Consider the following 16,337-nt stretch of genomic DNA (forward strand, 5'->3'; position numbering starts at 1 on the left):
CCTGAAATACCAATAACTTTTCAGATTCTCGTTTTGAAGTAGTTTTGACATGATTTTTGAAATTGTTACCTCTTGTAATTGAGTAGATACTTACGGCATTACTTGTACTTCTGCTTGCACAGCACCGCTGACTACTTCAAAAACCTCTAGATTCTAGAACTATCTATGCAGCTATGCTGTAGCAGTGTTGCTGTGATCATATAATCACGTAACCGACAATGAGCGGGTATGGTGCTGAATCAACAAGCCTAATCCAAAAAGATGATCGACGGGGAGAAATCGGATTCGGCAGTCGGAACGGAGAAAGAGTGACTTCAGCGAATGAGAAAAGTTCATTTTGGTCTGACGCAACAAGAAGGCAAATAGCGTTGGTGGCGTTTTCATTTATTTCTAACACTTCTGTTTACATCTGCCAAGACATCCCTGCGCCGTTCCTAGCCAGGGAGGTAACTGCAAGAGGTGGAGAGAACGTGTACGCGGCCGCAATCATAAACTCTCCTTACCTTGCATCGGCGATTACGAGCCTGATAATAGGAAATTTCCAATCGGGAATTTCGACCAAAAGATGCATCACTTTCGGACTTTGCATCGTTGCCATAACGCAGTGCGCCCTCGTTTCATTAGACTACCTGGACAAAGCTTCCCTGGTCGCCGTTGGGGTTATAGTTAGAGCAATACAAGGAATGGGTTCAGGGATATACAATGTCGCGATGCTGACTCTGCTGTGGTTCGAATTGCCGGACTACATTGCGAAACTCTATGGTGTTGTCAACGCTAGTACATCCTTTGGCTATTTCCTCGGTTTAATCGCAGGTAGTCAGTTATACAGTGTTCGTAATCGTATGATGCTACCGTTTATCGCGAGTGGGACATTTACGGGTTTACTGGCAGTTGTTGGCTGGGCTTTACTTCGAAACGAGGTAAATAAAACGGAGGTGTCGAATCTTCGTACTTGGCAGTATATTCTGAATCCGGTAGCTATATTGGTATTAGGCTTGGCTGGAGTTACTGGCGGTTCGACTGCAATATTCGATGCGTCTTTTACGTCATACGCTCAAAAGTTGGGTATTTCGGTTGCTCTGGTTGGTTGGCTGATGTCATTCGCTAACGTTGTCATTTTAATATGGTTGCCAATCATGGTCTACCTATACCGCATCAAACATCTTTATCGTGAGATTGTCATGATCTGTTGTTTTATCGGCCATTTCGGTATTAATTTTGTTTTCGCGAAAAGCCAACTAACAGTTGCGTCACTTTTTGTCGTGGTCGGATTTTACGGATTATTCGTGTTGATGTTGCGAAATTTCGCCTTTGTCGAATTGATGTATCGAGCATCAGGCGACGACAATGAGATAAAATCCGATCATACATTTCGCGGAAGGATGTCAGGTACTTGGTACTTCGTGCTATCCATCTCTCAGTTCGTTTTCGGGCTATTTGGAACTAGTTTACAGACTCTATTTCCGTACTATATCTCTCAAACAGTGACCACGCTGGTTACTACATCGCTGGGGTGTGCTATTTCCTTAGTGATCTTTATTCATCGTTTTCGGGTGAAATATATTCAAACCTCATGACTACGGCGATTTTTTTTGACACATCAAAATAAGTCAAAATTTTGTCAAAATTGTATCGTTAGGTCAAAACATTGTCAAAATTGTTTTCAAAGTCAAAATTTTTCTGCATTTTGCATTTCGTTTGTATCGTGAATGTTTGCACTCTCGGTGAACTTGCCATTTGACAGCTTGTAGCCTACTTTATAGGCCTACCGCTGTATACGGTCCATTTCTGCTCATTGTGAATCATAAACGGTCAAATGAAACAAATAGGTTGACATGGTGTTATGCACAACGTATACCATAATATCCTAACTGAAGCAAGACTGCGTGCGTGGACGTCGGTTCTTATATCAAGAAGAACATAATAAGAAATTGTGATGTAGTGTAGAGTGTAGACAACATCATCAGAATGCAGCAACACGGTGTGTCACCAGCAGTGCACGCACAACTTCAGTGTTGCCAGCCAACAACTGCTTCTGTTGAACGTCCTTTCTCCATTCTTTGCAAGCTACTTAGTAAGGACAGACACTTTCTATCCGAGAATGTAGGTAGTATATTTCGTTGTTCTACAACAAATTCTTATTATTCCTACCATAATGCGTGATAAAACTACTGGAATTCTTCATAGGTCCAGATTTCGTTGAATTCATGTAAAAATTTGTCAGTTTCTAAGTCAAAAAAGTTTTTTTCAGGCCAAACTACTTCGTAAAGACAGACTGTTCCAACCAGATATGAAGATAAGTAGTGCAATTCTAACATTATGTGGGAAAAACACCTGATTTATGTACATGATGACAAAATTTGATCAAAATTAAGTTTTTTAAGACCAAAAAATTACAAAATTTTGGATTTTTCAGGTCAAAATCTTCCGTTTTTGTAGAACAAAAAATCACCATACTCATGATCAAGTGATAACACTGGTCAACACATAATTTTAGGCAGACAAAGTAAGAGTGGTTGTTGGGATTCTGAAGGGCAGTGATTCCGGATATGACCTTGGTTTTTTCACAGTGGCTCATATTTTGAAGATAACCCATGTGGCTATTTTGAGCAAAATCTCTCATTTTTGCTGTAATGGCTAGATAGAAAATCGGATCAGTCGTACTATAAAGTTTAGAAATTCAATCTAATTGGTATGTTTACTCACAGAAGACTCTTTTAAATCAAAATACAGCAACATTACTATATTTAGGGGTATTAGATTTATCGTAGTTATAGACTTTCACGGATATCATCTACACAAATAAACTCCAGTCACGTATATGAGTATTTACCTAGATATTCAAATAACGTGGCAATAATTCAATCAGTTTTACGTCAACAACCAATTGTAAATTTTACATAATCAGTTGGAAGATAATATTATTGATTTATTTTAAAGCACAATTGTTTTTGTACGATTTTCGCCTGTAAGCAATTTAGTGCAGTTTCTCGAAAGGTTCCAGCAATGGTCTGCCACAATATGTTCATCTCATCTGCCCTGATATCTTTCTCTTGTGGTTTTGATGTCTTGGTGGAACCTCTCCCCTTGCTAATCAACAAGATGCTCAGGTAATATATCAAGATGACTGAACTGGAAGTGAACTTTTATGCTCGTGTTTTCCATATGCAGATACGAATTTTCGGACCAACTGTTTGTAGTTGGGTACTTTGTGATCACCTAAAAAGCTTTTATTGCTACACCTTAGGATCAATTCCATTCAGTGAACTCCTTCCTAGTACGAAATTGGAATCTTTCATCCGTATTCGAATCTGAAATCTATCAAAGATCCCAGATTAAAGCTTCTCGTTTGATCGGGATACTAGTTACTAGGTATACCAACTTTCTTGACTCGGCGGGAAATTATCCATTTACAAGTCAAAAGAAATGAGACTCATATGAGTATTGTAGTTAGGACTTTCAAAGATAAATTTCATAGCTTTATACTCCTCTTTAATCTTGGTCTACGATTTTCTTCCTACCAAGTGAAATATTCAAGGATAAATACAGTAATTTTGGACTTTTTTTAAGGGGTATATATATTATCTGAACAAGACCCAATCTGGCAAAACTAATGTGATATTCGTAATCAGCAACCTCGAAAACCCCTAAAATGGCTCTCAGATGTTCTGCTAAAAAATAAATTCTCATTTTGTTGACCAGTGTAATCCATTTTCGCAGAGATTCCGCTTGCTGACAATTTCAATATGACTGGCGCCGAACACCAATATGTTGGCCACTCTATACATTCCTATATGCACAGTTTCACGAGAAATAAAAGGAGGAAAACATTGATAATACTAACTTCTGTGACTATGAACGCGAGTTGACAATGGAGTCCTTGACAGACTTGTGCTACTACACTCTTAGCGAAAAGAGTGTGTATGTTTCCACCCGTGTAGCACCCCTGATATAAAAGGGTGCGAATATACGATACACCCATGGTACACGAAACCATGAACCTACCTCAGACTTATACCGCGGTATAAATCGAGTACAACATTTTAGTCATGATTATGCATGCATGAAGGCACGTAGAATTTATGACCGCGATATAATTCTAAGTTAGGTTCTGTTTTCGTGTACCACCTGTTTCTACCCTTTAGGTGTGTGAATAGGGTTAAGTTTTGACGCAATAAATCAATACATGGACTTCAACAGAAAGGTGGAGCATTTTAAGCATTTTACATAAATCTATAATAAGAAATTCCGCCTGATATTTTTCTTCGTTACTTGTGGTTCGCGTTATACCATGGATATACCAACATGCCGTTGCGAATGTTTACAGTACAACTAGGGTTGCATTTAAAACAAAAATCAATCTAAAACAAACATGTTTAAAACAAGGCCCTAATTAAAAACATGTTTTTTATTGTTTTTTATGTTTTTTTAAGCCATGACGTCACGAATACTCAATGGTGACGTCATAATGGATTGACATTGACAATTGAAAATATAGGGTAAAACTAGATCCTTTGACGAAATATATGTGCTATTGCTGTTGAACCGACTATTTTGAAGGTTCCAACCATCCCATATCGATGTACGTCGGCTACATCGGGCGCTAGTTGTCCGTAGGCTCATACAACATGTTTTTGTGAAGTATTTACACAATTATGGCATAATTTTACAACTGAACAAAAACACAATGTTGTTTCTTTTTAAAAGGCCTTTTTTTAAAACACTGTTTAAAACATGTTTTAAACAAAGTGTTTTAAAACACCGTTTGTTTTAACCGCAACCCTAAATACAACCATACATTAACAATAAGTTTCCAATATCGTTATCAGCAGCCAACCCAATGTATGTAAAATCCCTGAGTGTAGGTGAGCCCATCCTCGAACGGTGAAAGCGTGATAACTAGAGACGTAGATGGTGAATAAAGTATAAAGGCGGAGACAAGAGATATTAACTGATATAATTTTCGTGACTAATGAATATTAACAGGTGTTCCCGGGAAGCCCATGGTTTCCCGAGCCAATCTCAGCGCCTCAGGTGTTCCCTGGAGGTGAAGACACGCACTCAACTCATATACATATGATTGGTGATGCCTTTTCGGATAGGCTGGTCCAACTGCTAGAAACCCGTCGGCGAACCGCCAATTGTTGGTTCTTTACGTTGCCACAAAATTAAGTGTAAATCCTACGTTTTTCCTTACTTAGGTTTCGTTCCTTAGTCTCGTTCTTCGTTATCATTACGCTCATTCGGTTGTATGTTGCTGTTGCTGTACTATGTGTCAGGTAACGTCATTTGGTTGTATGTTACTGTTCCTGTACTACTTGACAGCTATCTTCATTCAGTTGCATGTTGTTGTTGCTGCTCTACGAGTCTGCTATCTTCATGCAAGTTGTATATTGCTGTTGCTGTTCTACGAATCAGATATCTTTATTTGAATCTGACTTGAACGTGTTATTAAACCCGTGGAAAACATGCATGAATTACAACGATTAGCAATCGTAGATAACCCATTAGCCATAGGCTCCTGTGCCTATAATTGGCAGAGCATGATTCAGACTGCCGCGCTGAAACGCGGGCAATTAGGCGCGATCAGTAGTGGAATTGTGACCGTTGTGTGTGGTGGCGCATGGAAGGTTGGAGCTTGAAATAGAGAACCAGTCCTTCAGAAATGCCAATTCTATCTCCAATACCTATAAGGTCGTTTGCAATTAGGCAATTGTTATCATGCTGCTACGTTTCGACAGAACAATGCGATGACACTTTCCGAAAGCCTTGCATGTCTGAGATGACATTTAGAAGAGAACGGCAGACGCCGCACATATTTGTGATATATAATAATTATAATGTTTTCGTTCATCATATCTTATGTCATTACATTTTAATTGTTCATTTTGTGCACCGGTTCTCCATGGTAATGTATGAGATGTGTAGTTAGATATGTATTGTGGTGGATTTTTGTTTTTATGACTCATCGAAAATTTGGTGTTCCCGAAGGCTTATGGATTAGCTCAGTGGTTCTCAACCTTTTTGACCTCGCGGCACACTTTGAAAATGAAAAATCGTTTGCGGCACACTGCACTGTGGTTCTGAACTCCTTCGGCTTACGGCACAGGCAAACTACCAGAATGCGTATAGGAGGAACCATATAGTCTTACAGAGGTGGTCACTGACGAAGTAGCCTACTTCTACCTTTTCGGAGCACTCAAGTAGGCTTTTCTCTGCTTGGGTTTTCTTTTATCTCTGCGGACATCTCACAAATACGTCTACGAATGGTATCATTTGACATGGGAATCGTTTTCAATACTTCCCAAACATTTTTTTACAATTTTATTGCAGGCCAGAAGAAGAAATTTCTCCGCTTCCGTGTGACGTTTTTAATTATCAGCTATTACCTCTGTCACCACATAACTGGCCTGCTGAGATTCCGTTTAAACTTGAGGTTGAGCTTAATTTCATATGATTGACTTGACAATAAAGTCTGCCCACGACCGCATTGTCGATGTAATTAACCGGTGCATCGGAGAGTCCAATTGCGATCGCCACTAATAAATACAGAGGCGTAAAGGTGTATTATACATGGATGCCAAACGCATTTCCACGCAGATCGTGCAATATCACCTGTGAGGATTGTATGTATACCTCCATAGTGTTACTGGAAGCCACCCGCAGTTCAAGTGTAGGTCCAATTGCCCTATGCTAGTTATCACCATCTAAATGCTATTATGTGTGGGCAAACTAGCAAAGGCCGTATAGCAGCACTTCGTCAGCCCCCCAAAAAACGTTGGTCTTGGGGCCCCATATGTTTATGAACCAAACCCCCTCAGGCTGTTCGCCTATTACCGCTACTTACTTATCCTCTACATTGGGGGTCGTTTATAGTGGGTCAGCTTTTCTCTCCCAAACGTGCCAAGCGCGAAAATTTTCTATAATTCATGATTCAATCGGTCAATATGATCGGGAATTGCATATATGTTGCTATCAAATTTTATCCTCTCTCTGCTCACGTAATCAGATTTACAGGTAGAGCTGAGTGAGTTGTGTTTGAAAAGCTAGGACCCCCCAATATTATAATTAAACATCTTCGGGCATATGCCCGTTGACAGGACTGAAACAGCACTTCGTCAGGCCCCGCACAAATCTTGGGTCCGGGGCTCGCATAGGGTGATAAACCTACCCCCCTATCACCTTGTTCGCTTTTGCCACGAAATGAATTGTATACTATTTAGTAACTAAAAGACGCACACGATTTGAAATTGGTATTTCTTCACTGGCATATAATTTTTCCCTGCGGGATGGCATTTGTATTGTAAGGTTCATATTGCCAAGACAGTATTTTGTATATATAACGAAGTTTTCGGTCAGCATTAGAACAGTACTTTTCGGCCAAGTTTTTCTCGCTGCCGATCGTTCTGGCACACTTCCTGGAGTCGCATGTTACATAGCCTACTCTATATGTCTTGGTGCGTCCTGGCGCGGTAATGGCCAACGCCAATATGCCCATTTCTATAAATCTTGCGTATTTTATCTTGTGGGAAGAGTACCCCAAAATGAACATAATTGACAACTTGAAATCGCGCAAAATTTTGGAAACAGTTGCATAAAGTTTCAAAAATACTCTATAAGTTATGATAATTCACGAAATAACTTTGGGCCCTCTTTGCGCCCCCCCCAATTGGGGGGTTTGGGGTGTGGCAGTTACGGGCCTGAAACTAGCGTATCACCCTCATTGACGGCGGACGCCCCAGTTTGATTCATCGCAGTGCAGTAGCTAGTTATGAAGCGTCGCAGATTTACTAGATTCTCCGCTCCTATATACGTTGCTGTGCTCAGAGCGTCTTTACAATAAAAAGCCAAGAGAAAGACCCAATCCATGACCTAATGGGGATGTCAGATTGAGATACTAGATTGAGATACCGTAACTTCGGTCGCCTCGACATCCTTATATCTTTTCACTGAATCAGATTGTGAATCGCGTGTCTTGATCGAGTAAATTCAATAGAAAAACCAACAATGACACACTCAAAATTTGGATTTTTGTTATACTTCGACATAGTTTACCACATTTGCTCGCGGCACACCTGAGCAGTCCAATTGGCACACCGGTTGAGAACCACTGGATTAGCATAAGCGTTTCTCAGGCTAGTGGGCGTGGCCACATGATTGTGATAGAAAAAAGACGTCACTGCTGTATGTATGAATAAAACAAAATAAAACAGTTGAAGTGCGAATAATAATAAAATATGGGCGTAAATTTAAATTAGGATAAATTTGATAACTAATAATTACAATGCATACATTGCCATTTTTGTCTAATATCTTAACTAGTTAGCTGGCGATGCGTTACGATGAAATGTTATGTCATGTGAATGGGAGACATAATGCTTTGAAATGATCCATTCGAAAGGTTCGTGGAAGTTGAATTTCATGCCGTGCATCAGCATTCAACAAGTGCTCGCATGTCTGGGTTACGTGAGTGGTATTCATTACATGCCAATGAATCGAGAACTATACTTCTGAATCTATGAGCTGTGAGACTACAATGTGCTGTGCGCAGGCCGAAAATTATTCTCTCCGAGAGATGGTTCGGTTTTTCTTCTCGAACGGACATTATAGGAGACTTCCCTGGTGCTAAGCGCATTGTGGATTCCATTCGTATCAGTTTATCGGCCATTTCATTGCCGGGATTTCCTGGGACCGACAAAAACTATTATGTAGGAATTAAACTCGTTCCTGCCTGAGCGCAGGGGGTTTATTTAACCATCTCCTCGCCACTTGATCCGCGTGGACGGCGTCTTATAAAAGCCGTGCTACGATGTGAGCCGTGCTACAAGTCGATAAATACGGAATCAAAAAAGTAAATAATATAGGCCTGGTCTAAAATGATCAATGTAGTCTAAACACCATGAATATATCAAACAAACAAACTCGTATGCGCATGAAATATCGAACATGCCATCAAGCGTGTTATCAAATGCGTCATTCAGAAGTCTTGATATTTTTGTAAGTGCTGCATGACAATCTGAAGAATAATGAATTAATCAAATACCGATATACCGGAATGTTTACGATAAGGCAGAGAAGGACAGAGAAATTATTAAACATTGCTGGGCATTAGGGTTGTCCATAATTTGGAAAATCTCAAAAATGATGCGCAGCCATGTTTCATTCTATAGATTATTGATAAAAATCGTCAATGAGCCTGCAATAAGCTCACAGGAAAGACGTCAAGATTTGTCTAAATGCGTTTGAAAGTAGCTGCCATAGAGTGGGCGTGTCAGCGACCATAGAACGGCGAGAAGACTAGTAATCACGAAATCACGGCGCTTGATTGACTACTCTGCTATGCTTCAATGATCACGACGGTGGCGGCTTCCTGATCAGCTGTCCAAGGAGTCTGCCAACGGCGGTGATTCCATTACCGCATGGTAGGTTGGTCCACAGACAATGATTTAGGATTAATTCAGGACATGTTGAGTTACGAAATACATGGTGAACAAAGAACAACTGCTTCACAAGACTTTTAAAATATGACTGGCTTACTGTGAAGGTATAACCGTTGTAGCCTGCATGCCTTGTTTTCATTGAGGGCTAGAACAGAAACACGCGAAGAAATATTGCAAAAGCACTTATGCAAGTGGAGAACGAATTTCTAGTTTCAGAAGCAATATGTACCATCATTGAATACAAATATAAAGCTTTAAGATGACACTACTTTGTCTGATCTTATTAGGCTCTTGTCGTGGTATATAATTGAAGTCTTGAATGCTCTAAGGATGGGCTGAATCGGTGGTTTATGCGTGACACTTGTCAGATTCTTACAGCATATTGAATCTACCCGTAAGTGCTGTATAAGTCCTCAATGATGCTGTGGAAAGAGCTCTGTCTAAATGGAAGCACATAGACTATGCTGGTAGGACCAGCAAAAAGACAGTTTGCTTGTATAGCGTAGCATGTCCCTAATGAATCATAGATCATTACCTGCTGCATCACGGCTACTGCTTGAATCAAACAAGACATGGATATAAAAAAAATGAATGTATTGAAGCGGTACAGTAGTTACACATCTTCAGAGTTCCAATGTAAGCTACCTGGTCGGCCCACATATCTTCTGAGCATACATGATTGTGTCCAGCATCCATCTCACATGGTGTGCTGCACCAGATTGACGATGACTAATATACTTTACCTGCACCCAGAAAAGCAGGAGCAGTCTGCGTAATCTCAAGCATATCAGACAGGTATTTCACCTCTTTCACCTCTGTCATGCCTTCAATAAGCTGTATTGTTACTCTAAACCAGGGGTGTCAAACATCCGACCCGCGGGCCGCATCCGGCCCGCCATACGATTTCATCCGGCCCGCGAAGCACTTCTGAGTAGATTGAACAATTCTTATATTTTCCAGCACATTTGTAAATAATGTTGAGATTTTTGCAGGAGATACTTCCATGTTAATAGGCCCCATTGTAACCACCCGACTACGGCGTTGTGGTCTCACTCTAGCTATCACTGGTAACAGTAAGTCGGTGAAATTGACATCCAGTTTCAAGAATGTGAAAGTGCACACTATGCTCAGAGTTTTACACAAATGTGGACCAAAAAGTTGCTATTCACAGATGCGAAAACGCCAATGCGGAACCATTATATGCAGTTTACATGGAAAATGTATTAGTTGCACAAATATATAATTGAAATATCTATGGTCTCAGTGCTGTGTCACTTTCGACCTAATAGATCCCCAGACATGAGAGATACCAAATTACATCGTCCACGTTTCCAATTAAATATCTTGTATTCCTCACGACGCATATGCAGGGCTAATGCCAGATTACGACTAACTCAAAGGGAACATAGAATATGCCAACTTATATCGTCGGTACCGCCACTGTTTTAGCGGTTCTGAAATGCATTCAACCGGGCATTCATCGTATTTTTGCCAATTCCATTGTTCGCGAATAAAGGTGTTGCGACTTGCAATTCCAAAAAACCCATGATTTGTGTATTATCTATTATATATGCTTTTGGGGTAATCAAGTGAGAAGCAACAGCACGAGGTAACAATTTGGAGTCAGTTGACTGATGCGGCAGGCTTGAATCAGGCCCGCGACGCAATTTGAGTTTGACACCCCTGCTCTAAACCTATCGTTACCTAGTTTTAACACTAAAACATTCAATGACCAGGTGTCACATTTTATTATTAAATCACCAACGTACAATGCACTTACAGAATCATTGCCGTTAGCGAACTTCTTGAACTAGTAGAAGCACATAATCTGCAAGCCGCTGCGATCGTAATCATTCAAGCATAGCTGATTAACCAATCCAGAGACGTGATTTCGTGATTACTAGTCTTCTCGCCGTTCTATGGTCGCTGACATGCCCACTCTACGGCAGCTACTTTCAAACGCGTTTAGACAAATCTCAACGTCTTTCCTGTGAGCTTATTGCAGGCTCATTGACGATTTTTATCAATAATCTATAGAATGAGACATGGATACGCATCATTAGTAAAAACCTTACTGGGCATAAATATACCATTACTAGTGCCTTAAGTGGTTAGTGTTTAGGAATCGTCTGTGTCAATAGCCATATGTCCATGTCCATGTCCAGTGTCCACGCACAGTACTCAAAGACATTAGGTATAGCTTATCGAAGTTGATTGATTTAATTACAGTCCGCAGGTCCCATGCTGTCGACGTGATGGCAATTGGTGATATTAGAAGTTTGAAAATTTAGCTTCGGAACAAAATCAAATTCATGTCACGGCTCTTGGGTCAATGTTAGATTGAATATGGGGTGCGGCAATCGAGCTTTCCCTATTAAATGACATCGATAATTTAGATGCAAGTATATTTATGGTGGTTATGCAAAGTCATGCTGCCCTACGGGCACAATTTGACGTCATAGCTGATGTGACAGGCAGTAGTCGCATAGATGTCACTTGAGTGGCAAAAATATGCGGGCATTCCCTAATCTATAATTGCCCGGTTAATAATTTCTTAGATTACTAAAGGTGACATCTTGACTGCTAACTATATGATGTACCGATTTGATATTTTGTTTTTATTGAACGGTTTCTGTCACTCATCTCCTGTTCGGTCATTTGCGACCCGATCATGAATATTGTATTTTTCATAGGTCTTTCACTCTTGGTGCGCTTTTCCGGACGGCTTCCGGTCACGCAGGCATTTACCAGCTTTCACTCTCTCTTCCGTCCGTTCTCGTCTGTGTCTTTAGCTGTCGATCTTCGAAGCCTCGACTTCACTTAATGTATCTCGGCTTTTCGTGAGGACGGTGGTGAGGAGCCCAGATAAACCTCCGACACGTAGAAGCTAGGCAGAATCTGGGCTCCAACGAGCAACCATTGGTGTCGTGACTGTGTCGCTTAGCTTATCACACTGCGCATCATAATGTACCAGACTACCGGTAAGTACTAGGTTAGGGTTGGCATACGTCCGGAATTTCACGGACTTGTCCGGAATTTCACTGTTAAAACTGCGTCCGGGAAGAATTTCTAAAATATGCTCAAATGTCTGGAATTTTTAAGGCTTGAAGTAAGCTCATAAATATTTCTTAAATCAACATAAACAATATTATTTTTAGGCAGATTTATGCTATATGAAATTTTTCTTCGCGCTGCGCTCGATTTAGTACCAACTGTATCGGTTTTGTAATATCGGGACTACCACCCTGACAAAAACTGCGATAAGAAATAAATAAAAATAACATTCATTTAGAGAAATAAGTTTAATTGTAATCGCAATTACAAGATAACGGTATATTCATAGACTCGGTTTAGGCCGTTTGAATGCTTTATCCATAGATAGTTGTTCTAAATCTGAGGGTAGTTTGCCTTTATTCTGGGGTTCGCGAAGACGTTGGACGTAATCAGCTTCCAAAATAGGCGGTATTATTGTACACGATATCTAGCGACGACTCGGGCCACGTAATGCTACAATGCTGAAATAGGCCTACATTTGTTGACGTTTTAAACGTCGCCAAATGTATCAACTGCTGGGGCAATCGAATGATATAATAATGCCATAAAATCAATATCTTCCGTCGTTTTGCCAACAATTTCGACGAGGACTAGCAAGAGAATATAAGATTACGCCTTAACGGTCTAGGCCGGACCGGACAATATATTCGGCGTCTGAGTATTGCTACGTTGATATTGAGCAGAGTGTAAAACGGCTTTCTGTACTAGCTACCGATATTACCCATTAACAAGTTATACAGCAGTAGCCAACACTCCAATCGCACGGATTTGGTTTTTATGATACAATAAACATATGAAATCAAGATTGACCCGCCTACTAGATTTTTTACATCAGACAACGATATCAATTTCATTTATTAGTTGGATAAGCATCTTTCGCTGACACCTACATGTAGTGTACTTCGCTCTTGATGTTGTGTACCTACATCTACATGTAATGTATTTCGTTTATGATGTTGTGTGATTGCGGGCTAAGCTCACAGCAGAAAGTCACTAAATATTCACAAACAGAAAGCTGGATATTTCGGGCAAACTTTTGTAACATAGCAAGTAAAATGTTTGAGATTGTCAGGGTGCATGTTCCTTTAATGTTGATTTGTTTATGCTGCCAGCGCCATACATACAGTGACCCGCTGTTGAAATTAGGGTTGTAATTGTAAGCTTACGGAAATTGTGCGGCATAAGTAATTTGAAATTTGGCTATGATGTGTCTGCTAATAGCGGCACCTGCGCTCATCGTTAAAGACTCATGGAAGGCCCCAAGGTAGCATGCTGTACGCATGTGCTCCATTAATATCTAATATGGCCTGTATAATACCTGTGCGATATATAGCAACACTCCTATACATATTCTGATACTAGAAAGTAATTTGCGGAGTTAAAATATGCTATAATATGGACTTTTTCATGTAGACATTAGTTAACTATGGTACTTTGACATATCCAACACAAATGGCTGCAAACCAAGACATCACTGTGATTGTATGTGACTCTTCCAAGACATGTCCGAATCCAGTTGAACACCAAGGTATTTGGCATTTTAAGCACTTGAAATTTCCCATTTGATCACGATAGCAAGTATAGAAACCCATTTTACACTATGATGTCTATGATCAATATCAATGTAGCAATAGGCGGATGCCGGTCCTACCTAGACCGCTAAGCGTAAGTTTATATTCTTTGAAAGTCCTCGTCGAAAGTGTTGACACAGCGACGAAAAATATTGGTTTTATGGGATTATATAGCATTTGATTGTTCCAGTTGATACATTTGGTATACATTAATATACGACTTTACGGAAATGCGTTCGTCGGAATTAACAATATGACGTCACCCTCTCGATCGAAAACTATGCCACATATAGGTGAGATAGCGTTGTGGTAAGATCCACAGCGGCAACACCAATGGGTTGCGGGTTCGAGTCCGACCGAGATCGAATCCACAATCCTATATGCCAAGTGTTGGAGGTTTATCTGGCCTCCGTCTCGCCATCTGATTCCCGTTAGCGGTGTCTTGAGAAGCCTATATAACTGAGCCGTGCTTTACGTCGGCAGCTACTGAACATAAAGAAAGAATATCGGCCTGCTGTAAATGACCATTGCAGTCGAAAAACACCCCGAATTCCACAAACAGCAATATTTTTATGGGATGGAATAGAGTCAACTTATGAAATGACTACATCTATACTAATGAAACTCATTCAATATTATCAAATTGACATGTCACATTCAGAACAACGAATATCTATTGTTAAGAGGTTCGTGTTTGTAAGGTGAGCTATGGCGAGATGGTAGTGTGTGTGTATGACTATATAGTGCGGTATTTTGAAGTGTCACAATGTAAACATAGGACTCGCAAGGTCTGTAAGTCGTGCCAAACCAGAGCCATAGCCTGGATACTTGAATAGTTCCCAATTACCCACAGGCGAACCGAGCAATCCAACATCTATATCGCAACTGTGTCAGTCGACTCAATGTGTAATTTCAATTACTCACAATATGGACACGCGAATGCTCACAATATGGACACGCGAAATGCAATGTAAAATTTCTTTTTGCAAACTGATGTGAAGGTGTGGGTACATCGTATACTCAAACTCAATCGCCAACTTGTCGTTATTTACATTTGTACTGTGTGTATTACACCTGTTCTATTTGTTCTGTATAACGTGGCTATACTACAGTACAGGAGCATATATTTTACGTTTCATCATCTTCTATACAGCTTTATATTGGAGGATACATGCGATTTCTTATGGCTGAAATACGATGAATTCTCTAGGAAACGTGAAACTACATAACGCATTCATCCGGATGCATTCCAAGTGTTAGGAGAAAAGCTATAATGCAGGCATCATATGTGAAATAAGTCAATTACAAGTATCAATTTTCTGCTCGAGACTTGACGAAGAATGTTGTTATTCGTCCAATGCGATCGTAATTAACATATACTCCGCTCCTCGTAAATATCAAAAGCTGGAATTACGTAACAATGGCATGTATTCTAGTCTCGGGTCGGCCCAGTTTCTATGTTTTGGAGGTTAATATGGGTTCCTCATCGCCGATCCATCTGTAGACACATCTTGAAAAATTCCAGAGTGAGAGAAAGCCTAACCCAAAACTCGGCAGCACCGACCCGAAAGTGGATGCAAGCGAGTTTGACTGAAGAGCATGAAAAGTCGTCCATGAAAAAGAAAGCGAAGACGATGAACTTTATCACATGCATTACGTGGGAATCGATGCCTGAACACGCGATAAGCGCCACTGTGAAGTGTGATAATTGCTCCTGTCCTGGGTGGCTCGGCTCTGAAGACTCTGTCATATCGTTTACCTCCCGTTTATCTCGCATGTCGCATATCTGTGTTGCATTTTTGTTGTGTGATGTTGATATGTTATGTAGACAATAAAGATTTTCTAACAATGTCAGGTTTTGCCATTCCGGCTGATCCACAACTTTCATGAGTCCATGCAGTAATGCTGAGGATAGATGAACCGGAAGGTTATAATCAGCAGCGTCTCCTCCCAATTTGGTGTCATACCTTCGGACTATCTCGTGTTATTAAGTTTGCTCATTCTGCCCTGCTAAAACTTCAATTTATAAGTATGAAAGCGATGCAATTTTGTGGCTTTAATGCCATTGTTTGTTATCACAAAGTGTCGAGGATTCTCGCATCATAATGTAAATAAAATAGTGAATCGTTGCGACCAAGTAATCCATTATAAAATCAGATACATGCTCAATTCATAGTATTAACCTAAGTTTGGCTAACTTTTCAATCATCACCGCTGCTTCGTGAGCAATGACGTTATCAAGGAAATCAAGATTGTCGCATGTCGGATTGCA

At 40.3% G+C, this 16,337-nt stretch overlaps 1 protein-coding gene across 1 annotated transcript; it reads left to right on the top strand.

Moving 5' to 3' along the window:
- Positions 1 to 218: 218 nt before the first annotated feature.
- LOC145448806 (uncharacterized) lies at positions 219 to 15,659 on the top strand. The gene is made up of 2 exons (XM_080327257.1): positions 219 to 920; positions 15,591 to 15,659. The coding sequence occupies exons 1-2, from the start codon at positions 219 to 221 to the stop codon at positions 15,657 to 15,659; spliced, it is 771 nt and encodes a 256-aa protein (XP_080183383.1).
- Positions 15,660 to 16,337: the final 678 nt, after the last annotated feature.

This window comes from Botryllus schlosseri, chromosome 10, assembly GCF_051294905.1.
Source record: "Botryllus schlosseri isolate E-star chromosome 10, Bs_hap1, whole genome shotgun sequence".
NCBI classification, from domain to species: domain Eukaryota; kingdom Metazoa; phylum Chordata; class Ascidiacea; order Stolidobranchia; family Styelidae; genus Botryllus; species Botryllus schlosseri.